Raw genomic sequence first — 25,040 nt, 5'->3', positions numbered from 1 at the left:
ACGAAACCCATACAAAAAATGTCCATTAATATAATACACATAATAATTCACATTTCCTGTTGCTGCAGGATTATTTTCCTGCTGTATCAAATTGGCTCAAATTAAGATCCTACATCTGTAGGTAATTGAAGTGAAGCGGTATGAATAACTGAACATAAGATCAATTATATTATTTCAGTGTGTCTCTCCCAGATCACTCCCATCTATTTGTCCATACCCTCAGTCTGCAGTGTTGTCATTGTTCATTTACCTCACTATTTTCATTACTCACTATTTATAGGTGATGTGGGGTGACATAGTGGTGGACCTCATCACAAGTGCTAACAAGCAAGATTATAGCAATATTTACAACTGACAAAATACAAGGTTTGCAGTATGACACATTTTTCCATTGCTACAGCTACCAGGGTAGTTGGCAAAAATCATCTCAACCTGAAATGTAATTGTATGAATGGAAAAACCATAATTGAAAGTAAATAGGTCTTCTCATTCCTTGAATTGACACCAACTGGAATTGACACCAACCTATACTAGCTACAACTCAATGGATCGCTGACTCGGTCTGTCATTCTTTTGACAGGAAGGAGTTTGTTGACACCTATGTGAAGTACATCTTCAACCAGTCAATAGAGAAGGTGTTTGAAGAGTTCAGGAAAGGCTTCTTCAAGGTGTGTGACATGGACGTGGTGGAGTTCTACCAGCCAGAGGAACTGAGGGGAGTGTTGGGGAAGGAGAACGTCGACTGGGAAACGCTGAAACAGGTCAGAACCATGTGTTGTTACTACATGACTGAAGCTCAGTCCCAACTCTGCCCCTAGCCATTTGTCTTCATCTGAGAGCATTAGACAAGTAGAAACATATAAGATATGGTGAAAATGTCACCTAGCCTATCAGAGGGCAAGATGGAGCCTAAAGAAAAACAAGTGTCCTTGGGGTTGATTTGAGATTCATGGTGAACATGTTCTCTGTAACACGTTCTGCAACCTGGCTAAAATGTTGTTTTTAATACATTGATTTGACAAATGATTTGAATCGTGTCAAGTGTCTATTGCTTCACCATATTATGGGCATCCCAACATCATCCCACTCTGGGAGGTGTTTGAGGAACTGACAGGGGATTAAAAGAAAGCTTTCATGTGTAAGTGTGCAACATTTTCATTATAACAGATGAACACATAAGTAGGCTACTGAGAATTGAAGTTATATTATGTCATTTACTGCCCTCCCCTCTTTTACCACCTGTGATCGTGTGCCCATCCTGGGTATGAACCAGAGCAGGAAGAGGGTCCAAACCCTTCTCAACTCCTCCCAAAAGCATTTCCCAGAGGCACCGACCTGTCACTCTCTGTTGCAGCTTCCCATATACCCCTTCAAAGAGACACCACAGAGCCAGCTTACAGAGCCACAACAGAGGCTTCTGGAATGAATAAGGGTGTATAATGTTGCTGCTCTGTTTTACACTCCTCTCCTGTGTTCATCTTTTCATTGTTCCATAGTTGGGTTTAAGATTTGGATTGTTTTAATGTAGGGCTGTATTTCAAATCTTAACTTCATCTGTGCGGCACTGTGTCATTTGTGTGTAATCATATAGCATTCACATTTTATTAAAAACATTTATAAATCAAAAAGTACAGAATGGTTCGTGCCTGCACATTAAACAACACATTAACAAAAATCACAACAACCAAGAAATCCCAAAGTATTTGAAATAATCAAATTGAGCAAAAGAAGCAGATGAGGTTTCCAGTTGAACGCAATCACTATTCATTTACAAGACACCCAAAATGGTTCATTACAGAAACCTATGAAAGCATAATATCCCAGTTAGGTGGCACACAATAAGGCACAGATCATTTGGCTCACATTTTCACAATAGAGGGCAAGATTTAATGGAAGGCGCTCTATAGCGCAGCGCACTATAAGAAACTTTTAAAGGTAATTTACACTTGAGCAGACATGCCAGCGTTTACCATGAATGTGATCTCTGTGAACATCGGGGAAAATGCCTTTAAAAAGGGGCATTGTCAGCTGCATAGAGCACTGGCATAAAAAGAAAACCAGCAGTACTATGGACCTCCAGGGTCATGATTTGAGCACCACTGACCTCAAGTTCATAGCCCTTCTAAGTGACTAATTTTCCTTAGTGAACTTGATTCAATTTCCAAACATACATACTGTTCAAATGACACATACTTAATTCACCTTTGAATACAGATGCTTGTGTAAACAAAATCACGTAGGGTTTTAAGACCCTGAATTGTCAAATAGAGGTAAGAGGTACAGCCACCCGTGATTCATTTATAAACATTACTTTTTGATTTTAAAAAAAGGTCATTGCAAATAGATCGCATACAGTAAGTGCATTTTTCATCAGTGCTCATGAGAGATCCTCTTTATGGAACAGCGCCGTCTGGTGTTTGTGGTCAGACAACCGTGGCGTTCAGGACTAGTGTTTTGGTGACCTCCACAGTACAGAGCCCGGGGGTGCATGGGCCCCCTCCAGTTCCAGGACGGTCATGTGCTCAGGATGCTAGCGGGCACGTACAAGGTGATTTGTGGGCCGCGAGCGGGCCAGTAGCAGCCCAGGTTGAAACCGTTGATCCACACCTGGCCCTAGTGATAAAAACCAACAGGATTCCGGATGTGTTCAGGATTCAGTAATGTCAGGGACCATGAACAAGTATGTTCCACCAGGGTATATGAAAATAACATGGTTCAGTAAACCACGCTTGTGTGATGAGTAACCTTGCCTGAGATCTGAAGAGGTGTGTCTAAGGCTAATGCCTAGGCTTTTAGCTCAGAAGCCTAACACCAGTCTTGTCAACGCACAGATGACACAGGTCAGTGATATTAGCTATGAGGTCATTTGCAGTTGACTAGTCAGTCACATTATCTATAAGGTCATTTGCAGTGGACTAGTCAGTCACATTATCTATAAGGTCATTTGCAGTGGACTAGTCAGTCACATTATCTATAAGGTCATTTGCAGTGGACTAGTCAGTCACATTATCTAGAAGGTCATTTGCAGTTGACTAGTCAGTCACATTATCTAGAAGGTCATTTGTAGTTGTGGTGCCTGCTCAGGAACAACACACAGTACAGCCATTCAACAATCAAAATCTTCTTAAAGGTAAAACCCCACCTTTCTCCAGTCAAGGAACTGGGTGTAGGTATCCTGGGGCAGGTCTGGGATGACGAAGGTGCCCCCATAGAAGGAGGGGACAGAGAGGGGAGAGGGTGGTGGGAGGCCAGCCTCCCTGGAGCCCATCTCCCAGAGAAGACCCTGGCTAACAGCCCTGTCGATGCTGAAGACGAACCAGCCGGTGTGGATGTCGGCCCCCAATGTCAGGTTAGACACCAGGCCTTCTGTGTGTCTCATATATATATATAAATAAATGAGAGAGAGAGAATAAGGTTATGTAAAATCAAGTAGCTAATGGAAGGGTGCTTTATTAATGGTGGTTAAATGTCTACCATGGAGAGCCAGCTTGAAATAACATCTTGCCTTAAAGTCGTTGATGTCTTTCCCATTGTTGACTCAGCCCATATTCTCCACCAGTATGTCCACATGACTCTCAGCCTTCCCAGTCACGTTGATGGTCAGGGCCTAATCCCGCTCTAGGATTCCAGCAGCAACCTGGTGACAGACCATATTGAATTGCAACATACATATTCCTTTTTTGAAGAACCTGAAGACTGGTCAGGTGACTCAGGTAGTTGTAGTCACAGGCAAAGTAGCTGCCATACTCATTCTCCACCTGAGAGAGAGAAGGGGGAGAGGAGAGAGGAGGAGAGAGATGGTCTCTTGTTAAGGTGATGAGAGGCAATGTTTGACAAACAATATTCTATTGAATTGTAGAGTTAATTAAGGCACAATATGAAGTTATCCAAACTTTTGCTATTGATTCCCCATTTAAAATTTGTATTAATCATTGAATATCAACATGGCTCACCTGAACAGTAATGATTGGTCCACTGTTCTGATAAAGGAACGCTTTAACATTGGCAGTAGTTTGCCCATCCACTGTTGGGGAATAATCAGAATTGGTTGGGAACATAGGTAAGATGTTTTATAGTTACTTCTCATCAAAATGTTATGTTTGTATAATACTGTGGCGGGGTTGCAGTATCTGTTCTATGTCAAGACTAAGTTGTTTGGGCCGGAGAGAGGGGAGAGGTCAAGCGTGTATCTCTTGGCTCCACAATGTCTGTGTGCCAGTCAGTGTGTCTCTGTGATCTTGTCAAGATAGGATGGATTTGATATATGCCTGTTGATATGGAGGATTGGTTTATGGTTCTGAGTTTGAGAAAGGAGACAAAGCTGAACGATGAATTATGACGATGCTGTCTTATCCTGTGTGTCTTTGCTATAAAGGATCTCAGTTGAAATGTGGAAGGGGCTCTCAGAGAATTCATTGATAGACACTGAATTGATCTGAGAGTCACAGGGTTGTGATAGAGCTCATATAATTAAAAATGGACTTTGTGATAACTAACTCTGACGTGTGTGTGGTTTGCTCTCATGATTTGGTAAATAGAGGAAATTTCCACGACACCACTTGTCAGCAGCCGCAATGTAATCTGAAACAAATGGATTTAGGTGTCATAAAAACACAATTCTTATATTGTAATACTAATAGAATCCATTACATTCTCATCTAACGGTCAATACACATCTGAGTCTGAGGAATGCAGGACAATGTCTTTCTTGTGGAGCAGCTAGGCAGGCAAGCACCCCTAAAGATCAAGTCATGAAATTGGCAAATTATCACACAGTCTGTCAAGAAATACACAGCTGATGTAGAAGTGTCGTTACAACATTGTGACTTATCGTCTTCTGAAAACAACTAGGAATACAGGCACAATTTGGCAACATTATTACACATCATATCATCAACAGGTATATTTATCATAAAACAATTGTTTACAGTCATTCTCTCACCATATCCCACTCTCCACAGATATAGGGCCCAGGCCTCAGTACAACCAGCAGACCAATGTCTTGGGCCAATTGCAGGAAGTGTTCTAGGTCCCTGTCCCCACTGAAGTTGTACCGATCCGGGGAGAGCTCATGGAAATTGCAGGGGATGTACCTGGAATGTCAAATGTAATTTTTCAACCAAAATGGACAATGAAGTAGTATTTAAGTCCATACCACCAGATGGTAAATCATAGCTCTGTCTGAGGTTTAAGGCCCGATGAAGGAATTCTGTCTGGTTATCAATATTTGGAGGTGATTTGATTAAATGGCTCTTTCTTTGAATTACTTTGATCAACGTTAATTCTATGTCCAAATTGGCCACTGAAATTACTAACTGAAAACTAGAAGGACCATTGAAGACACTAATCTAACTGGTTGGCATTCAGTGTATTTATGACATAGTGGCCAGTCTACATTTGCCTGGCTACCCAGGCTCCTCGCTAAATGCTACGCCAAGCTTACGGACTTAAGTTTCTTCTACACAATGAGTCTGGATCGGAGTATACCTCCCGACCCTTCACCGAATCCGAACACATTCTGGGCCGTCTCATTGGTCCAGAAACCGATGGGTTGTGCCAGAGCCAGAACACACATGGGTAAAGAGGCGGTTTGAAAAATCGTCATTGGCTTTGATACTCTGATTGGTTAGAGACGATCCAATTGCTGATGCCATTGTTTTTTATTTCACAATGCCCCTCATCACAACAAACGACTTCAATGATGGCAATCTCAGAGTAAAGTATATAGCGAACGACGGAGCAGCAGAATAACTTAGTGTGAGTCGTCAGGCTAAGTCTACATACACCTGAATGGCGTTCAGTCCGGCCATATCGACTAGCCTGTCTTTCCAGTAGGCCCTGGGGATCCTGTTGTAGTGGATGCTACCGGAAATGTAGAGGAACTCTTCGCCATCCTTAAGGAAGTAGTCATTATTGTATTCCACACTGAAGGTCTGCTGCACTCCAAGCTGACAGAGATTTCTACAACGTAAGAGTTACATATAGTAGTTTTAAATCTGGGGGAACCATGGAGTCAGTGTGCTGTTTGTTTTATGGTTACATCAAACTGACTTTAGAGAGAGAGTTGTCAGAGGGACCGCATCATGAGAGCAATTTATAGTATTTATATTACTTGACGCTATGCCAACGTTGAAAAGGCCTACTTCTCGATTAAAATGAATACAGATACAGAGTGGGAAATAGGTCATTGTAATGTACATTTAGGTTATTAATTTCTATAGCTTGCAGTAGATCAACTGTGATAGGTAATGCCAGCTAAGCAGAGTTTGAAATGTTGCTAGCTTGCTACTATACTTTGAAAGCAATCAATCCAGATATGCTAAATCAGTGCACTAGCGGGTAAAAATTGTTCAAGGAACATGCGATTAGTTGAAGTTATAGGCTAATCTAAACATCATTCAAGTTAAGTGCATTCCAAAAGCTGGCTTGAATTCTGATTAGGTAACGTTAGCTTGCTGTATGTGTCTGTTTTTTTTCTCCAACTAATTCAGACTAAGCTACTACGAAATGAACTATGTAAGTGTGCTTGGGAACAAAATAGGACATCTCCAACCCGGCATGAGCAAGCCATATTTGAATGTCATGATGCACTGAATGAATGACTGACTGACTGCCTTACTTGACGTCAACAAATGAGATGCGGAAGTTGACGAAGTCATGTGACGATGTGTTATGGCAGTACCAACGCCTTACCGGTAGGCGGCAGTCTCATGGAATGCCCAAGGCAAACTGTATGCTCATACTTCCTGTCATCTCTTCTCCCTCGGTGGTAGTAAGTATCATAAACACACACACACGTGGGCTTCCGAACTCTGCTCATGTTGTCGTCTCTAAAAGTTCTGTAAATAACAACATATGTATTTGATTAGTTGTGGTCACGCCATCATATAATTTTGACAACATGTCGACAAGTGAGAAAATAACACCAAACGAAGGACTGGATGCCGAAGAGGACGAGTTGCCTCCTCCCGTTGGGACTCGGACTCGTAGCGGGCGCAGAGTACGGACCCCAGCTGTGTATCTTGACTCTGAAGTACCGAAGACTCCAACACGCCGAACAAGGAAATCTGTCATTCAAGAGTTACCGAATGAGAATGCAGAGAACCAGACGGAACCCAAACCAGCGGTTGTAGTCGTGGAACCCGTTGCCGAAGAGGCTCTTTCGAAAAAACTTCAAAGCAGGAAGTCCAAATCAAATGCATTGGCAACAGCTGAGGCATACCCAAAACCAGTCAAATCAGACAAACCTGTAGGGAAATCATTAGGTACATTTATTCAAGCTGTGTCACAACATTGCACCGAGAAGGAAAACAAGGTTGGTCCCGTACCAATGGAGACGGTTCCGGACCGCCCAAATAAAACGGCCAAAAAGAGGACTCGTTCAGAGTCAAATGAGAAACTTGACCTGATACCTTTGGGGAAACCGAAATCCGGACGTGTATGGAAGGACCGCAACAAGCAAAGGTCAGTAGGGGCAATAGCCTACAATATATTAACTGCTTGCATATGCTATTACTAGTCAGCCCAGCCAATGCAAACACTGTGCCTATGGTGTCCATAAATTATTAAATGTGCCTTTTTATGTACCTTGTTTTTCAGGTTCTCTGCTCTTGTAAGAGACAAGCCACTGTGCTCCTCCTGGGAGAAGAAGATGGCAGCCAAGCGAGAGAAGGAGCTGGTGAAGAAATATTCCCTGCAACTCAAGGGGGACAAAGCCAGGGAGAAAGAGGTCTGTCACCTGTTCACATGAGTGCACTAACATCTTAAGAAGTAGTGATTAAACTGCGTTCAAAACTGGAAACTCTGCTATCTCAGACTTAAGTGCGTTCAAGACAACTGGTAACTTGGGGGGTGGGTGTGTTTTGAACTCTGGCCTCTTTCTAGAGCACTGACACAGTGACCCGATCTCGTATTTTTGAGTTCCCAGTTCTTTAAGAGGTTGGCAGTGCAACTGATTATTTAGGCATCCCCTAATGATGTAACTGTTTGGGTATCTTTCATCCCATACAGGAAAAGAGGAAGCGGCATGAGGAGAACTTGAAAAGGCGAGCTGAGAATGAGAGGAAGGCCGAAGTTGTGCAAGTGGTAAGTCAACACACGCAGCCCCACGTGATCCCAAATGATGGTGTCTTTGTTTCTCACTGTAACCTACGTGAGCCAGGCAGATCTCTATTGCTGACTTCAGGGGCTATATGTGTCAATTGTCACGTTCTATGATCAGGTTCCCCCATGTACATGTTATCATTCTTGATCTAAAAGGCAAAAATTATCCTAAATCAGTCCTGACGCTTGATACATATGGCCCCAGGCTAAAAGCTACATCTTATTTTTTGTGACGTCTCCATCCCAGATCCGGAACACAACGAAGATCAAGAGGATGAAGAAGAAACAGCTGAGGAAGATTGAGAAGAGGGACACACTCGCCATGCTGCAGAAATCACGGCCCAGGAACCCAAAAGTTGCACAGAAAGGGGACAAGTAGAGGGAGTGCTCAAGTTGACTGATGGGACATTCAGAAGCACCCCATGTAGATATGAGAGAACTGGTCATCTGCTACATGCAATGACCCGGTGTTGCAGTTCCGCCGGGATAAAAAGGTGGTGGAATTTACCATATTACTTAATCTTTCGGATGTGCCTAGGGCTGACATGGCTATGCTAACTGTGTGAGGCTGTTGGGACTGGGGAGCATGAGCAGCAAACCCTTTAAAAACAATTATCCAGCTGTGGAGCATTGCCGATGCACAAAGTGCCTCCTGTCTCTTTTGTGGAAATCCAAATGTGAGCTGGAAGAATTCTTAACTTGTAATTCAATGTTCCATTAAACAAACCATTTATACCACATCCCAACCTTTGTGGGGGTCATTAGATTATGCTTTTTGCCCACTTTAGTGTGTTGCATTAGAGGAATAATGTTATAAAGCAAGTGTGTACTTCTCCAGTCAGGCTTTATTACAATCACCCTGCGATGCTGTTACACTCAGAGCACCACAGTGCACTGACCAAGATCCATAAGAGAATGAATGGGCATAAAAAGATAGGAAAGTATGATGAATGGAGAAACAGGATGGAATTATTGAAAATAAAAAGACAACCAATATGGCAGTATAAACTCTGGTACAACGCATGAATGGTTTTGATACTGATATTTTTGTGAAGCAATTTTTGTATTTGCACTTTATTTTTTCACAACCATTGGTCTTCACAGCAGTGTATGTGCAAACAAACTTGGGTCACAACTGTTCAGTCATGTTGTACAGGGCCAGGGGTTAGGACAACACAGAAGTGATCAAACAAATTGACAATCCAGTTTTAGGAGAAACTCATGTTCTCTCTGACCTTAAACACACTAATTATTACTTCATTTGATATATATATACAAATATTAGCAATCTGTTTTAGTTTTTCCTCACACTCAAACATTAAGTACACTTGAAAATAAGATTTATTTTTGGAACTCAAACCTTGCACTCAAGCTCACATTGTGTACTAGCACTGCACACACACTTTAATTTATGTAGACGAAGAGTGGCCTCACACACCCTGAATCCCTATTAATTTATAGTGCACAACTTTTGAACACGGCCTATAAGGTGTCAAAAGAAGTGCACTATATAGGGAATAGGGTGCTATTTTGGACACACATCCCAGTAAAGTACTAGGCCACTATTCCAATATGTTACGATCAAGTCTGCTCCACACACTAATCCTATTTTTAAAAAACTACAGCTACGCTAGATTGCTTTGCTGTTGGAAGAGGTGGAAGTTATCTTTGGGATGTAGGGCGTAGTAGGAACTGTTTAAATAGTATTATGGCGATACATCCTTCATTTAGACCATTACGCTGCTTTGAGATGGAAAACAGGCTCCAAGCCCAAATTATCCTTGTGCCAAGCAGCAGAGGAGCTAATGTGATGTCACCAAGTTCTGGAGGACACACACACACACACACACCTCTTTACAGCATTTGTGAAACTTTGAAAATCTGGCAGCCTCAAAACAGACATAAGCACCAACCCATTGCTATTATAACCCCCCATCCTCTCTTCACATACTCATACAAAACTGTCCATATCCTTAGGAAGAGGAACAAGGTAGAGTTAGTGTTAAATCGCTAGAATCTGCCCCCAGTCTTTTCCAGACTAACATAGCAAGAGATGAAGTGTGAGAGAAAGAGAGCGGCAAAGGAAGAGACAGAGAAAGACAAAGGCCTAGCCAGTGGCTCTACAGGGAGATATCTAATCATTGGAGTGAAGCTGAAGCATCGGGGGTGACGTTTTCCCTAGCTACAGATCTAGGATCAGCTTCGGCTCCCCCAATGGTGGGAAATGCAAAACGGACCCCAGATCAGCATCTAGGAGAAACGGACCCTACACAGAAGATGAAGGCAGAAGAAAACAGGTCTGTCCCCCTGTCCGTTTGCACTGTCCTGCAGGGTCACACTGCCCCTGTGCACACCATCCCCACAGAGAGTGATAGGGGAGAGGTTGGGGGCATTACAACCCAAAATCTATCCTGAAAGAGGGAGGGTTGGGGTTAAACAGGGTCGATACCCAGGTTGCCCCTTCTTCAATTGGGGAAAAGGGGCAGCTTGTGGCCTTCCATATTCCAAATGCCTGGGTTAGTACTATTCGCTGATGGGGGGGGGGGTCAATATATATCGGGGCACACGTCCCAGCTGCCGTGGTCCTTCGCTTCCCAGTAGCCCCCCTTGTAGACGTGCATGGACTCTCCCGTGACGGCGTCCTCAGTCCGCTCGAACCACATCGCCTCATAGTTGTCCTGGTGGACGCCTGACGGGAATAAGAGAAAAAGAAAGCCATTTAATCCATTGAAATAACCATAGATGTTGAGGACCTGCCATGGAAGCTTTGGGACAGGGACTTCTGCATCAAGACCATATAAAAGAAGGATGAGGTAAGGAGTTTTTCGGTCACTGCTTGGGCAATGATTATGACAGTATTGGCTCATCCCTCTTTGGTATGATCCTGGAGAAGCAGAACATTAGAACAATAGGATGACAAGGACAACATTGCAGCAGTATGGTGGTGTCTAGCTACAATAGTTACCAGAGTTATCATTTCTAGTGCTACAAGATTTGACATACGACCACCGCAAGACTTTGGGAACTAGTATTTCTCAACCAAGTTATACTGCAACTACTAGAGCTTCTAAGAGGAAGGAGACATACTACAGACAAACAACAACAGAGAAAGAGACAGAAGGAGAGAGAAAGAACAGCACTGGTGCTACTTGCTTTTGACAGCAGCTCCATAATGACCTTCCATGTCATCGACTGGGGGGGGGGGGGGGGGGGGGGGGGGGGGGAATGGAAATATGAGGGATGGTGGAATGATGGCTGATGTGGAAATTGTATCTAAAAAGGTACGAGAATTAAATCATGGTTGTGTGTGTCCCGAACAATGAATACTTGCTTTGATACTCTGAGAGGGGCGGACCACGTGAGGCTGCAAAAGGGAAGACTGACAGATGAGTATGTGAGTGTGTGGATAGAAAAACAGTGATATAGAGAGGAAAAGAGTAGAGGGCTACTTGCTTGGAGTGTGAGGTGGAGAATCATCGGGGTCCGCTGAAGGGGGAGAGAGGAACATGAAAAATTGACAAAGGAATGAAATTATGAAAAGAAGAGGGGAAGGGGGGGGGGGGCGAACCTGCAACCTAACCAAATACATGTATTTCATATACTATGATACTTACTGGTGTGATGTGAAAAATTAAAGCTAGCCTATTTTAACTACGCTACTGAGCTGTTTGCTACCACAGGACATTGCTGCATATCAATTTAAACATTCCTCGAGTATTAGAATTCAAAGGTGAATTTCACAGCACCAATGATAAGTCATTTCTAGGCATAGCCTGGAAATCTGGGTCATATTCACTAGACATCTTAGGTAGACAAACATTCCAAAACAAGAAGGGACTACCTGAACTTGTCAAATAAGAGTTGTTGCAAAACATTTTGTTACAGTGTGCACTAATGAACACAGTATTGATTGAAAAGCATATTTGCGACACAAAAAAAGCTAGCCAACTACCTTTGTATACACACACTAAACGGACAGTGATAGCAGGATCAAGTGTCAGGAGAGGGAATAAGAGAGCGAAAGGGTGGAGAAAACGAGGGAGTGTGCTATAAGGACACAGATGGACGGAGGAAGGGCGGGAGTTTGTGGTACTTGCTTTCGTCCGAAGCCTGGCTCGCTTCTGTACCAATCTCCACTGCATCGGCTGAACACAGCACAAACCAAGGATGGATAGATGAATAAAGAAAGTGGGATATGATGGCTCGTCAGAGTTATTACATACACCTACCGTGTGAAAAGTGGAACGGATTGTGTGTGTGTGTGATAGTAAAGGTAGTGAGACAATAGGGGGAAGAGAGGAGTACTTGCTTTTCAAAGGCGAGTCAGTGATGAAAGAGTCCTCAATGACAGCTTGGGGGACAGAGAGACAGACAAACGTGTGAAAGACAGAGATATATACAAGAGGAGAAAGGGACAGACAGGTAGACTATGAACACAGACAGCTCTGGGACGACACACTCACTTTGTCTTTCCTCCAACCTGCCTCCATCTCCTTTTCCTCTCTCTAACTACAATAGAAGCCAAAGAGACCAGACTCCTCATTCAAGTTAATGGTGAGTACTTGCTTACAAGCACAAGAAATGGATCTTGCTCCCATCTTGGGAATGTCCCAATAATATCCTCAATTGTGCACTTGTTTACTACTTCAAATATTGGATTGGTGAGACATAGGTTAGTGGGTGTCTCCACCATGTTTCTTATACCAGTCATTTCCTTTCAAATAAGTACAGGAAAGTGAACACCTTGGAAGGAAGGAGATAAACTGGGATATAGCCCTTCTTGCACCTCCTTCCCTCGCCCCCCTCCCTCTTTCTCACCGTCCTCCGCTACTTCCACCCCCTCTGCCCCCTCCTCAGGCAGGTTGGCTGCCTGCTGGGCCTCTCGCTCCCTCTCGCGGCGGACGCTCCTCTGCTTCTCCTCCAGCCGTTGCTTCTCGGCGTTGGCCTCGTCCCACCGGCCCGCCTCCATCAGCTGCTGGTCGGGCCGTCGCCGGCTGTCGGTGGGCGCCACACCCTCCTCGGGCTCGTTGAGCGTCAGCGCCAGCGACGAGAAGTAGTACATGGTCTCCGCACCCTCACTGCAGATGAGAGGATGGGAAATAAAGAAGGGAAATGAGAGAGCGAGAGAGACCAAACAACAGAGGTGAGATGATTGAAAAAGCTGTGTTCTTTGACACACCAAATGTCTTTCTCGTTTGCTGCACTTCAGCAAAAAATAAATCTAAATAAAATGTAAAAAACACACCCTCACCCACCCCCACCCTCTACTCACGGTAGTGGGTTCTTCTTCCAGAGCTCCTTGGCTTTGAGCGTCTGGTAGACGGTCTTCTGTTTGCCCTCGGTGCCGTTCTCGCCCTTATTACTCTGCATCACCCTGGAGAACTCCATCTTCTCATCCCACGTCCCTGACAGCACATAGTGGGCCTTACCCTCCTTGTCTGCCACCACACCAGTCACCTTCCTGGCCACGTCTCTGGAGAAGTAGCTGTACGGGGCAAACTTGAGATGGCAGCGGTCGCCGGTCCGGTGGTTCACCACGTCTATCTCGCCCGACTGAGAAAAACAGAGAGAGAAAATGGAATTCTGTGTGTGTGTAGATCAACAAAATACATCTTGAATGTCTAAAATCTCCTAACACCCACAGTTGGTTCTGCATATGTCTATTCCAAAGATTGTGGCATGATAATGTCACTTTAACAGATATAGCCATCGTGTGTGATATTTTTCTTACCTGGTCGATCCACAATTTGCCCACAATGATGTTGTGTACTGTTGTAGTAACTTTCTTCCACGAGTAGTGATTGTTGCTCTTCTCAAACATACATTGGATAGAGCCTGTGGAAGACAGTTACACCACAGTAAACATGTCAAATGCCAACTAAACAAACAAAGATTGAGCGTGATGAAAACATTGGCTGCAACTATCAGTCCTCACACACTGCCTTACCCAGAGGCATGATGGAGAGGTATTTTCCCCTGAACTTGCTGGCGAGGGAGATCTCCTGCCGGAGGGTCCAGCCTCTCTCTGAGATGGCATGATGAGCCGCTGCAGGAGGGTGGTGACTCACCTGGATGGAGGAGGATTGGGTAGGGTGATATTACAATTGAGTCACTAAGCACAGTGTTTTGCAACTCCGGTCCTGGGGACCCACAGAGTACCATTTTTATTTTTAACTTTGCACTAAAAACACCTGATTCGACTAATTAATGGCTTGATGATTAGCCGATTATTTGAGTCAGATGTGTTGTTTTAGCCCAGCACAACCACATGTAAAAATGTATGTAAAGTGTAAGTGTGTGAATAAAGAGATACGTTGTTTCTCACAGCTGACACTAGGGTGTATTCCTCTCCGTTTTCCTCTCTTTCCCTCCCAGGGAATTGAGTACCAGAGTATGAGTCATGAAACCCGGAAATGGTGGGTCTGGGTTTTTTTACATTAATTTTTCCATTGGGATTTTAGAACTAATTCATAAGGTTTGTGTTTTGTGTAGGCTTACCCTGGCGTGATGTGTTGATAACCGCGCAAATGTCTTGGACAAGGTAACTTCATCAATAATTAGCGTAGCAATATTTTTTTTGTCAATTGAGGCAAATATATTGATAAAACTCACGGCTATCAAAAACATCACGCAAAAGGTAAGCCGACACCAAACACAGTTAATTCAATTTCTTTTGTAAAACACACAATGTGTAAAATGAATGGTGGAAAAACCATTGGAACCATTTCCGTGGTTTTATGGGTATTATGTGGCGTACTGTTGGTATGTGCTACAGCAGAAGGGAACGTTTCAGCACCACAGGTGATGGACAGTGCTGGAACTCTTGACAGTTCTCTGACTAACTGGCTGTTTCTAGAGGTACCACTACCCATCGATGCCTTCCCTGTAAATGTACTGTGAGAATTGTAATGGGAAATGATTTGAGTCATTCTTTTCCTGTATTTGATTTACTGTTGATATGGATTGATATGTAATAAACATAATTGTATGTGCGAGGAGACACAGAAAGATGCATTCCCTTGGGGAAGGGAAACAGGAATTAACCATGTACAGTACTAGTGAAATGTTTGGACACCTACTCATTGCAGGGTTTTCTTCATTTTTACTTTGTAGAATAATAATGAAGACATCTAAAACTATGAAATAACACATATGGAATCATGTAGTAAGCAAAAAAGTTAAACAAATCAAAATATATTTTATATATTTGAGATTCTTTAAAGTAGCCACCCTTCGCCTTGACAGCTTTGCATTTTCTCAACCAGCTTCACGAGGTAGTCACCTTGAATGCATTACAATTAACAGGTGTGCCTTGCTAAAAAAGTATACAGAATATAGCCCTATTTGGTAAAAGACCAAAACAGCTCATATAAGCAAATAAGTCCATCATTACTTTAAGACATGAAGGTCAGTCAATCTGGAAAATTTCAAGAACTTTGAAAATCTACTCAAGTGCAGTCGCAAAAAAAACCATGAAGTGCTATGATGAAACTACCTCTCATGAGGACCATCACAGAAAAAGAAGACCCAGAGTTACCTCTGCTGCAGAGGATAAGTTCATTAAAATGACCAGCCACAGAAATTGCAGCCCAGATAAATGCTTCAGAGTTCAAGGAACAGACACAACAGTTCAGAGAAGACTGTGTGGATCAGGCCTTCATGGTTGAATTGCTGCAAACAGGACAATTACCCAACACACCTCCAGGCTGTGTCAGGGCTATTTGACCAAGGAGGAGAGTGATGGAGTGCTGCATCAGATGACCTGGCCTCCACAATCTCCCAACTTCAACCCAATTGAGATGGTTTGGGATGAGTTGGACCGCAGAGTGAAGGAAAAGCAGCCAACAAGTGCTCAGCATATGTGGGAACTCCTTCAAGACTGTTGGAAAAGCATTCCCTGTGAAGCTGGTTGAGAAGATACCAAGAGTGTGCAAAGCTGTCATCAAGACAAAGGGTGGATACGTTGAAGAATCTCAAATATATTTAGTTTTGTTTAATACTTTGTTGGTAACGACATGATTCCATGTGTTATTTCATAGTGTTGATTTCTTTACTATTATTCTACAATGTAGAAAATAGTCAAAATAAAGAAAAAGCCTTGAATGAGTAGGTGTCCAAACCTTTGTCTGGTACTGTATGTTGAAGTAATATATCTAATTAAGTAGTTGTCACTTGTTAGTTTATATTTATCTGTTGTAACCAAGTACTTATCTTCTTACATTTGACCTGTTTAACTGCCAGTATCGAATGTCTGCCAGTGTTGAATGTTATGGTTAATGTTTGACGCCAGACTGGATTCTAGGACAGCGATAATGTATCTGTGACACTGTAGCAGCGACTTCCTGCAAGCCTTTCGGGCTGGTGTTTACAGAACATTTGATGCTGTGAGATTAATGCTTAAGGGCCTTCTCTGCTTTTGTTCTGAAGGCGTCTCCTCGTTGCAATAAACCAGATTGATACGATCAAAATTGTTGCGATGTCAATTTGTGGTTTATTGAATGTGTATTGGTTTTAAAAACATATAGCCACTGTAGATGCAAAGCTTATTTTCTAATACTCCCCCTCTCTGCCCCCTCCCTCTTAGCCATTTGAACCTGTAGCCCTCACTCCCCCTTCTGTTTTTCCAATTTCCTCTCTTTCCTACCAGTCTTTCCCTTGCCCCCCCTCCCTCCCTTTTTTACCTGTTCACACAGTGAGCGGTAGCCGCTCTCCCTCAGCCGGTCCAGTTCGTAGGTCTCCCCCAGTAGGGGGTTGAAGGGTTTCCCTGTGCGGTGGACCGTAGTGGAGTAGGATGATACAGTGAAGGCAGCCACGTAGCACAGCTGCTCCAGGGAGCTCTGGCATTTAGCTGCCTTGTCTAGGAGCTCATAGTACTCCAAGTCCTCGGATAGACGCTGGAGCATGGAAATTGGTTCGTTGAAGTTCACCTGAGAAGGGGAGAAAAGGGGGAGAGAAAGGAAACTTGGAATGGACAAGTTAGGGAAAAATACAGGTAACTGCCAAAATAAAGGAAACACTGACATGAAGTGTCAATGCGCCTTAGCATTGATTCTGCAAATGTCTGGAACTCTATTGGAAGGATGCAACACCATTGTTCCATGAAACATTCCAACAGTCGGTGTTTTGTTGATGGAAAACGTTGTCTCACACACACTTTAAACCCCCTATGCTCCTTAACCGCTTAATAAACTCAGGAACCATGCTGTGTGGAAGCACCTGCTTTCAATATACTCTGTATCCACTCAAGTAGAGTGTTTCCTTTATTTCTGGCAGTTACCTGTCGATGCATTTCATTCCAGAAAGATGTTCTCTCCCGATTGCCCTCGTTCAATACAATACACAGAGCTGAAAGCAATGCTTAGAGTGTGCTGCAGTAGTCTATAGTCACACACACACACAACTACACGTGTTTCTTACAGGCATGGGGATCTTGGAGAGCTCCTTGCCGATGCAGTTCTTCATGATGCTCCAGAGGTTCAGAGAATAGTTGGGCTTGTCTGGGATTTTGGTCCGCCTCTTCCTCACTGGCTCAACCTCCAGGGACTGCGGCGACTCCGGATTGGACCCCAACGACTGCTCGTCACAAAGCTGTGGGCGGCCAAAGAAGAGGGCAGAACACACACAAATTTTTTTTTTTTTTTTTCAAGGGACATCCTATAAAGCAAGTAATAAAAATTAAAATAATACATTTCTAAACACATTTACACACTCACTGATTGGTCATCAATCCCAGTCTCAGTGCTGAGACAACTGACGTTACTTCCTGACCTTCTGGGTGGAGGAGAAAGAAACAGAGATATATATAAGAGAAAAATAAATGCATCTTACCAATTACAGTTTGCCTTCTAAAAGCTCAGTTTAAAAATCGCTCATTAAATGCCATGCCATTTGTATTGTTAAAAAGGAGGTTGAGCGAGAGAAAAAGAAAGAAAAGAGAACAAAAAGAAGAAAAAAAAAGAGGTAGAGGCGTGCTGACCTATGATACTTGGGGTCGGCCGGTACAGTAATGAACCCCGCCGGGTCCTCCATAGCGTCAAAGAACTCGTTCTCATCATCCTCGTCGCTCGCGTCACCCTTTACTGAGCCCGAACCTGAGAGAGGGGGAGAAAACAAAATACTATGAATGAGAGCAGGTCGTCGATTCAGCGGTTGACTTAACTAGCAGGCTAACAGCCAGATTGGCGTTGAGGTTCAGGGGTTCAAAGAGTTTAATGTAACAGATCGTTCGTGGGTCAGAGGTGATGCCTTACTCTTGCTGTCCAAGGCGGGGTTGCTCTGGGAGAGGGGCAGTACGGTGGCCCCTCTAAAGGCCCTCTCCAGGTGGTTGTGCTGCTTGGCTAGCTGCTCCAATGTTTCCTCCAGCCTTATCCTCTGGTCCCGCTCCGAATGCAAGGCTTTCTGCCACCGCTTACTGTGGGCCTGGGCCAGGGACAGGAAGTCTCTGCACGCCTGGGGGGGAGAAACATTAGGGAAAGGTTAGAGGAACATTTTATAAAAACACCAAAAACAGTACGGTGGGTCTGGGCCAGGGAGACTCTGCACGCCCGGGGGGGGGGGGGGTACGTTAGGGAAACGTCACAGAAACGCTTTTAGAACATTCAGAATATACTACAAAGCCTTGTAAATGGTTGTGTAACAGTCAAGATACAGATGGCTCGTACGGTGGGCTTCAGCTAGAACGAGGTCTTTACTAAATTATTACACTGATTTATTAGACCTCGACTGTATTCTATGTACGACGCTTTGTAAACCAGTGTCGTCCTTCGCACTCTACAAAAACAATAACAACACGTACGTTGATCATGGCGTTGGAGGTGATGCGGAACAACGTTGCTCTCTCCGTCACCTGCCGGATCTTGCCATCCGTGTCGCCTCCCAGCCGCACCCCCTCCAGCTCTGACAGGGACCTAGGACAGAGGCACAGCTAAGGAGAGTCAACCAGTGCCTTCAACCCATCCCCTCAGCCCATCCCTTTTGTATGTAGTGTTTGTAATTTGTTTATTCACTCAGACGACTCTGCAACCAAGACACATATCTGGTCCATAACAAAATCTTAGCCCTTAGTTGGCCAACCAGTTACTATGTGCTTGTAAGGATAGAACAAAACAATAGCTTTTTGCATCCATTGATGTGTTCTATGGATGTGGGCAAAGTTATCTTGTTGTATTACCATCGGTGTCTATACATGGGGATTCAACCAGTTGTTTATTGTAAGGTTTGTGTGAGCGTGATGGGTTGACCTCTGACCTTTGGAGGGCAGAGCCGTGCTTGGCGATGAGGTCATTGCAGGTGCTCAGGTCTTCCACCTTGCTGCCCAGAGTGCGTAGTGTGGACTGTACCTCTGAGTTAGAGTTACGAGCCCCTCCGCCCTGTCCCGAGGTAGGGGGTGACGTGGGACACTCATCACCAGAGTCGTCTGGAGAAGAAGAAAAGAAAGGAAAGGGATTGACACACACACACACACACACACTATAATATACAGTACCAGTCAAAAGTTCGGACACCTGCTCATTCCAGGGGTTCTTTCTTTTTCTACATTTTAGAATAATAGTTACGACATCAAAACTACAAAAAACACATGGGAATCATGTAGTAACCAAAAATGTCTTAAACAAATACAAATATTTAGACTCTTCAAAGTAGCCACCCTTTGCCTTGATGACAGCTTTGCACTCTTGGCATTCTCTCAACCAGCTTCAACTGGAATGCTTTTCCAACAGTCTTGAAGGACTCTTTGTTGGGTCATTGTCCTGTTGAAAAACAAATGACAGTCACACTAAGTGCAAATCAGATAGGATGGCGTATCGCTGCAGAATGCTGTGGTAGCCATGCTGATTAAGTGTGCCTTGAATTCTAAATAAATCAGACAATGTCATACGCAAAGTCGCCCCACACCTCCTCCATACTTCACGGTGGGAACCACATACGCAGAGATCTGTTCACCTACTCCGCGGCTCACAAAGACACGGCGGTTGGAACCAAAAATCTGGACTCATCAGACCAAAGGACAGATTTCCTTCGCTCTAATGTTCATTGCTCGTGTTTCTTGGCCCAAGCAAGTCTCTTCTTATTATTGGTGTCCTTTAGTAGTGGATTCTTTGCAGCAATTTGACCACGAAGGCATGATTCACGCAGTCTCCTCTGAACAGTTGATGTTGAGATCTGTCTGTTACTTGAACTCTGTGAAGCATTTATTTGGGCTGCAATTTCTGAGGCTGGTATCTCTAATGAACTTACCTTCTGCAGCAGAGGTAACTCTGGGTCTGCCTTTCCTGTGACGGTCCTCATGAGAGCCAGTTTCATCATAGTGATTGATGGTTATTGCGACTGCACTGATATTTTTCGGATTGACTGACCTTCATGTCTTAAAGTAATGATGGACTGTCGTTTCTCTTTGCTTTTCTGAGCTGTTCTTGCCATAATATGGACTTGGTCTTTTACCAAATAGTGGTGGTGTTCAGAAGATAGCCCTACCTTGTCATAACACAATTGATTGGCTCAAACGCATTAAGGAAAGAAATTCCACAAATTAAAATTTAAACAAGGCAAACCTGTTAATTGAAATGCATTCCAGGTGACTACCTCAAGAAGCTGGTTTAGAGAATACCAAGAGTGTGCAAAGCCGTCGTCAAGGCAAAGGGTGGCTACTTTGAAGAATCTAAAATATTTTTGGATACTACATGATTCCATGTTATCTACAATGTAGAAAATAGTAAAAATAAAGAAAAACCCTGGAATGAGTAGGTGTCCAAACTTTTGACTGGTACAGTATATGAATAAAAAAAATAGATTATGTCAGAATGATAGCCCCACCCCCTCACTCTAACTGGGGGTTATACAGTAAACCGAAATTCTTGAGAATAAAAAAACATGTTCTCTCTCCATAACCACCTCTTTCTCAAAGGAACATGAACAAACACATACAGTATACACTCCACTCAGACACCCCCCTCAACCCTTGTTCCCTTTCCCTCTCTGTACCCATCACAGACCGTTCTACCCAGACAAATCCCTTCCTCTCCCTCCTCCTTTTTCCTCTCCTCCCTCCCTCACCAGACTCGGCCTGATTGCGGACAGCCTTGGCCTTGGCCAGCTCCAGGGCGGTGATCCAGCGCTGCCGCTCCACCTCAGAGCTGGCCTTCAGGTGGTAGGTTTGCGCCCCGCCGTTAGAGATGACAAAGTTGCACGAGTCCTCCACCGCGATGTTGGCCGTGGCCAGGTTGATGGTGCCCCGGCATGTGTGGCCCATCTCTGCCTGGGTCCTGGGGAGAAACAGAGTGAGAGAGAAGGGTAGGTTTACCCAGATCCAACTCCTGAACCAGCTCCAACTCCTGCTTGTATGGCTGGTCCGAAAACAACTCCTAGCCCCCTAACCTGATCCTCTTCAGTGTTTGCTCATCTGAAGGAACCATATAGGAAGCAATACGGCAGAAGCTTCTCTAACCCTACTGGAAGCCAAGATGAAGACATCACTTAAATTATGCCTAACTAACACCAGAAACAGGGAAAGAGGTTAGGGAATATGTTCAGACTGAGGAAGCTAGGCTAGTTGGAGCAAAATTGAGTAAACTAATTTTGGACAACAATGCTCTCTGTTCCACATTGCTTTATTTTACATTCCATTATGTAAAAGTCTCTGATTACAGCCAGTTTAACCAGGAACCATTATGATTACACCAGAAAAGAGGAGTGGGGACCCAATACTCAGATTACAGGGAAGTGTTGCAATAGAAACCAGCTGACTCTGATGGTCCAGTCTGGAATATTGGCTATTGTTGCCTAACTAATTTGTTCATATGGAACAAAGGAATCTGTCCAATACAGCTATGCTATCTCAGGGACAATCTAGCCTAGCGTTGGAAAAACATTTCATATTTCTGGTTTGGCAATTTTGCATGATTGCAAAAACCTTTGAGCAAATGTCTCGCTAAATGCACTCTTGGCAAGTTATTTGAGAGAAAACAAGACTCAGAGAGAGGACCATGAAGTGTGTGAACGTGCTTATCACCGGATTCTAAATGGTTAGGCAAACAGTACTGTTCACAACACACAGCGTGCTTGGAGTGGGAGGTGAATGGTACACAGCGACATGTGTCTCCAAAACTCATTAAACAAACACGACTCATATTACACAGCCCAGTGAAGACATGATGACTCCTCCACAGGGCCGAAAACAGGCCAAGCATTCAGACACACGTCTTTGTTGCAAGCAAAACGAAGATGAGTCATGCAATATTGTGACACCATTAAATGGCAAAGAGTTAAACAGGGACTCCACGATGACCTCTAGCTTCAATTTCTTTATGATACTGTGCGCCATAGTCAAAACTCATGATAGGCATATAAAAGGAGCAAGTTGTATTCACCTTATAGTGCAGGACAAATGTCAACACAACACAGAGCAAATCACAGCTATAATGTAACTGTCTATACATTGACAGTGGAAAAATGACCCTAGCCATATCCCTGGATAACAATGACATTCTTCTAGATTTTTCCAATAGCATGTGATTGCGGCCCGCAATTCAGGATGTATCTGCATGGGGGCATTACGGCATCTGCAGGAATGCCCCCACCTCAAGCACGACATCGTCATGCTTCCGTTACACTTTTGTTATTTGGGATTTCTATTGATTGTCAAGGCGATTAAAATGTGGGTCAAATAAAAAATAAAAGTATTATCAAAGTTCGTCAAGGGCTAAGGACACTGTCTACCGGTATCCTATGACCTAGCTACCGGTGTCGCCCCCGCCTGCTGTGTACCAGATTCCTCCTAGCTAACAAGCTAGCTTGCACATTGTCCTTCACTCCCACTGGCACAAACACCTGCCCTTGTTAACAGAACTGCTGGAAAGCAGTGCCTAACAGGCGGGGTGCAGTACACTGTCTACTGGTGTGCTAGCTAGCTACTTATCCCGCCTGCTGTACCGGATTCCTAGCTAGCTAACTAACTAGCTAGAACAGTGTCCTTCACTCCCACTTGTCAAACACCTGGCCTCACCGTTGTTTACAGAACTGCGGGAAAACAGTGCCAGACAAGCAGAGGCGAAGAACACAGACTACCTTTGTCCTAGCTAGCTACCGACGTTGTCACCCCCCGCCTCCTCTTCTGTGGGGTTTATTGGCGGTTGGCATCCAATGTTAAGGTGCATTACCGCCACCTACTGTACTGGAGCACCCTACCTCCTGCCTGTGTACTGGAGTCCTAGCTTAAAAATGTACCAATAGAAGTATAAAGAGGGGTTCCTGCAGATGCAGGAATGCCCACAAGCAGGAACGGCCCTCAATTACAGGCAGCAAAGATTTCTGGTAACTGTTAGTCTTATCTGTTACAGAGGATGCGAAGAGGTACTATATCATGCCACCCCATCTCGCCCCGTTCTTACCTGTAGTAGGATAGTAAACCGTTGCTCAAGACAAACCATCGTCGCTGGTAGCCCTTGATGTAATTTGTCCATTTGAATAGCCATCCTTTGTATGTGTCTCCAGCCGGAGTCGGGGTGAGTGCCTTGGGCTCCGACATTACGACAGTCTGAGCCTCCACAGTAGGCTAGTAGATTGGAGCCTAGGGAGGTGAAAAACAGTAAGACAACCTGGAAATGGCATGGGAAAATCTACAGACTATTTACTAGCCAACTAATCCATACATACTTGGGATACATACTAGAAGACCACGTATGCTGTCAGTGTCAAGTCAGAACAGTTTCGACAGTCACTACAAATCAGCATAACCCAAAGGCCGGCAGATGACGATATTGAGTAATTTCGATATCGCCATCTACCGGCCTTTGGGCAACAATCAGTGACACTAGCCTACCTGTCAGTGTCAACTGTCTGGCTTTGGTTAACAGTATCATATTGCGTAAATTGATATAGCAAGTCATATCAGAAACTTAGCTAGCTAAGCTGGATAAGTTGTTGGAGACCAACTGCTGCTAGTGATTTTAACAAGACTTATCTTCCTAGCTAGCCTGCAAACGTCGCGCTAGATAGGCTAAACTAGTTACAGTAGCTAACGTTAACGGCATAGCCAGTCTTGTCGAGAGCATGAAGAGCAATAACGTTTCCATCCAAACTTTGGCACGAAGCTAGAGGGATATTAGTTACTACTACACAATTTGCAATGACTATACACTTTACACATTTAGCACTGTCAGTGCAAAATCAACAATAAGCTACTAGCGGCCTAACAACACAGCACAGCCTGGCGCTAAAGTGCAGCATCACACACCGCACTCACGACAATGACAGGCGGATCCACCTCGGCGCTAACGACCGTCGACCGAGAGTCGATGCCTTGAGCAGCTTATCAACTTAAGTTTTGCAAATAAAAATACACTTTATTATGCTCGTATAGCTAGTAAATTAATGAGCCATACAATCAACCAACCTGTATCAATATGTCGAGGAAAAACTGACGCAATTTCCTTGGGCTACTATACCTTGACAACTTCAACATCCGACTGGACATTTACTTTTGCTTAAAAAAATGAAAGTAGCATAACAAACGTAGCTATCAAGCCACAACCTTCCCAATCAAAGTTCTTAGCATTAAATGTCAGGAACACAATTGATTTCACAGTTTTTTGTTAACATTTTATTATTATTATTTTTTACAAATCTTCCCACCTAACGTTTACCTTGTATCAATGGGCGGGGTGTGCACATTGTAGATTTCATTGGGCCCTAAATTAAATATCCACCCACCTGGGGAACCGGTCCATGCAAAAAGAACTAGTCCACTCACTGGTACCACCTGTGTGCGGCCAGAGACGTTCAACAAAGTACACTCGCTTCAAAACGTGAACACAAAAATAAGAATCATCGTCAGAAACCTTATGATTTTTTTTTTTTTTTTAAGGAACTCATGTAATATTTCTCAACTCTGGTGGAACCTTCAAACACAGTCATTGGGTGGAACACTGGGTGGGGCGTAC

At 43.9% G+C, this 25,040-nt stretch overlaps 2 protein-coding genes and 1 pseudogene across 36 annotated transcripts; 1 reads left to right on the top strand and 2 right to left on the bottom strand.

Annotated features, from left to right (window-relative positions):
- Positions 1–580: 580 nt before the first annotated feature.
- On the top strand, positions 581–9,111 carry LOC110497466 (coiled-coil domain-containing protein 86). Of its 2 annotated transcripts, none has more exons than XM_036954404.2 (4): positions 581–761; positions 7,600–7,729; positions 8,011–8,085; positions 8,351–8,843. In XM_036954404.2, exons 2-4 carry the CDS (start codon positions 7,652–7,654, stop codon positions 8,480–8,482), a joined length of 285 nt encoding a protein of 94 aa, XP_036810299.1. In that variant the 5' UTR covers positions 581–761; positions 7,600–7,651; the 3' UTR covers positions 8,483–8,843. The 2 variants fall into 2 exon arrangements, with proteins under 2 accessions (XP_036810299.1, XP_021429260.2); XM_021573585.3 differs by lacking the exon at positions 581–761 and adding an exon at positions 4,033–7,464 and having other exon boundaries at positions 8,351–9,111.
- On the bottom strand, positions 2,264–3,514 carry LOC110497468 (beta-galactosidase-like; annotated as a pseudogene). Its single transcript, XR_016488863.1, has 2 exons — positions 3,143–3,514; positions 2,264–2,613 (listed from the first exon to the last, which is right to left on the bottom strand). The product of XR_016488863.1 is annotated as a beta-galactosidase-like (transcript).
- Positions 8,931–25,040, bottom strand: LOC110497465 (oxysterol-binding protein 1). Of its 33 annotated transcripts, XM_090210708.1 has the most exons (19): positions 24,494–24,734; positions 23,490–23,668; positions 21,157–21,365; positions 19,351–19,519; positions 18,899–19,010; positions 18,354–18,552; positions 18,080–18,194; positions 17,817–17,874; positions 17,521–17,691; positions 16,785–17,030; positions 14,051–14,171; positions 13,835–13,938; positions 13,376–13,656; positions 12,922–13,181; positions 12,413–12,454; positions 11,557–11,589; positions 11,435–11,467; positions 11,257–11,295; positions 9,162–10,792 (listed from the first exon to the last, which is right to left on the bottom strand). In XM_090210708.1, the coding sequence occupies exons 2-19, from the start codon at positions 23,624–23,626 to the stop codon at positions 10,650–10,652; spliced, it is 2,472 nt and encodes an 823-aa protein (XP_090066834.1). In that variant the 5' UTR covers positions 23,627–23,668; positions 24,494–24,734; the 3' UTR covers positions 9,162–10,649. The 33 variants fall into 33 exon arrangements, with proteins under 33 accessions (XP_090066815.1, XP_090066814.1, XP_090066822.1 ...); XM_090210689.1 differs by lacking the exons at positions 11,257–11,295; positions 11,435–11,467; positions 11,557–11,589; positions 12,413–12,454; positions 24,494–24,734 and adding an exon at positions 24,744–25,040 and having other exon boundaries at positions 8,931–10,792; XM_090210688.1 differs by lacking the exons at positions 11,257–11,295; positions 11,435–11,467; positions 11,557–11,589; positions 12,413–12,454; positions 24,494–24,734 and adding an exon at positions 24,811–25,040 and having other exon boundaries at positions 8,931–10,792.

The sequence above is a fragment of the Oncorhynchus mykiss genome, chromosome 19 (genome assembly GCF_057628025.1).
Source record: "Oncorhynchus mykiss isolate SJ-2025 chromosome 19, ASM5762802v1, whole genome shotgun sequence".
NCBI classification, from domain to species: Eukaryota; Metazoa; Chordata; class Actinopteri; order Salmoniformes; family Salmonidae; genus Oncorhynchus; species Oncorhynchus mykiss.
This window is presented reverse-complemented; position numbering and strand designations above follow the sequence as displayed.

What these genes read in the sequence shown, in the direction of transcription:
- LOC110497466 (XM_021573585.3), top strand. Translation starts at nt 6,902, where the DNA reads ATGTCGACAAGTGAGAAAATAACACCAAACGAAGGACTGGATGCCGAA. An exon ending in ACAAAGCCAGGGAGAAAGAG is followed by an intron (nt 7,730 to 8,010) that starts GTCTGTCACCTG and finishes CATCCCATACAG; the next exon opens with GAAAAGAGGAAGCGGCATGA. An exon ending in AGGCCGAAGTTGTGCAAGTG is followed by an intron (nt 8,086 to 8,350) that starts GTAAGTCAACAC and finishes TCTCCATCCCAG; the next exon opens with ATCCGGAACACAACGAAGAT.
- LOC110497465 (XM_036954398.2), bottom strand. Translation starts at nt 23,626, where the DNA reads ATGTCGGAGCCCAAGGCACTCACCCCGACTCCGGCTGGAGACACATAC. An exon ending in TCTCCAAGATCCCCATGCCT is followed by an intron (nt 17,031 to 17,520) that starts GTAAGAAACACG and finishes TCCCCTTCTCAG; the next exon opens with GTGAACTTCAACGAACCAAT. An exon ending in TGGAAGAAGAACCCACTACC is followed by an intron (nt 13,182 to 13,375) that starts GTGAGTAGAGGG and finishes TCTCATCTGCAG; the next exon opens with TGAGGGTGCGGAGACCATGT.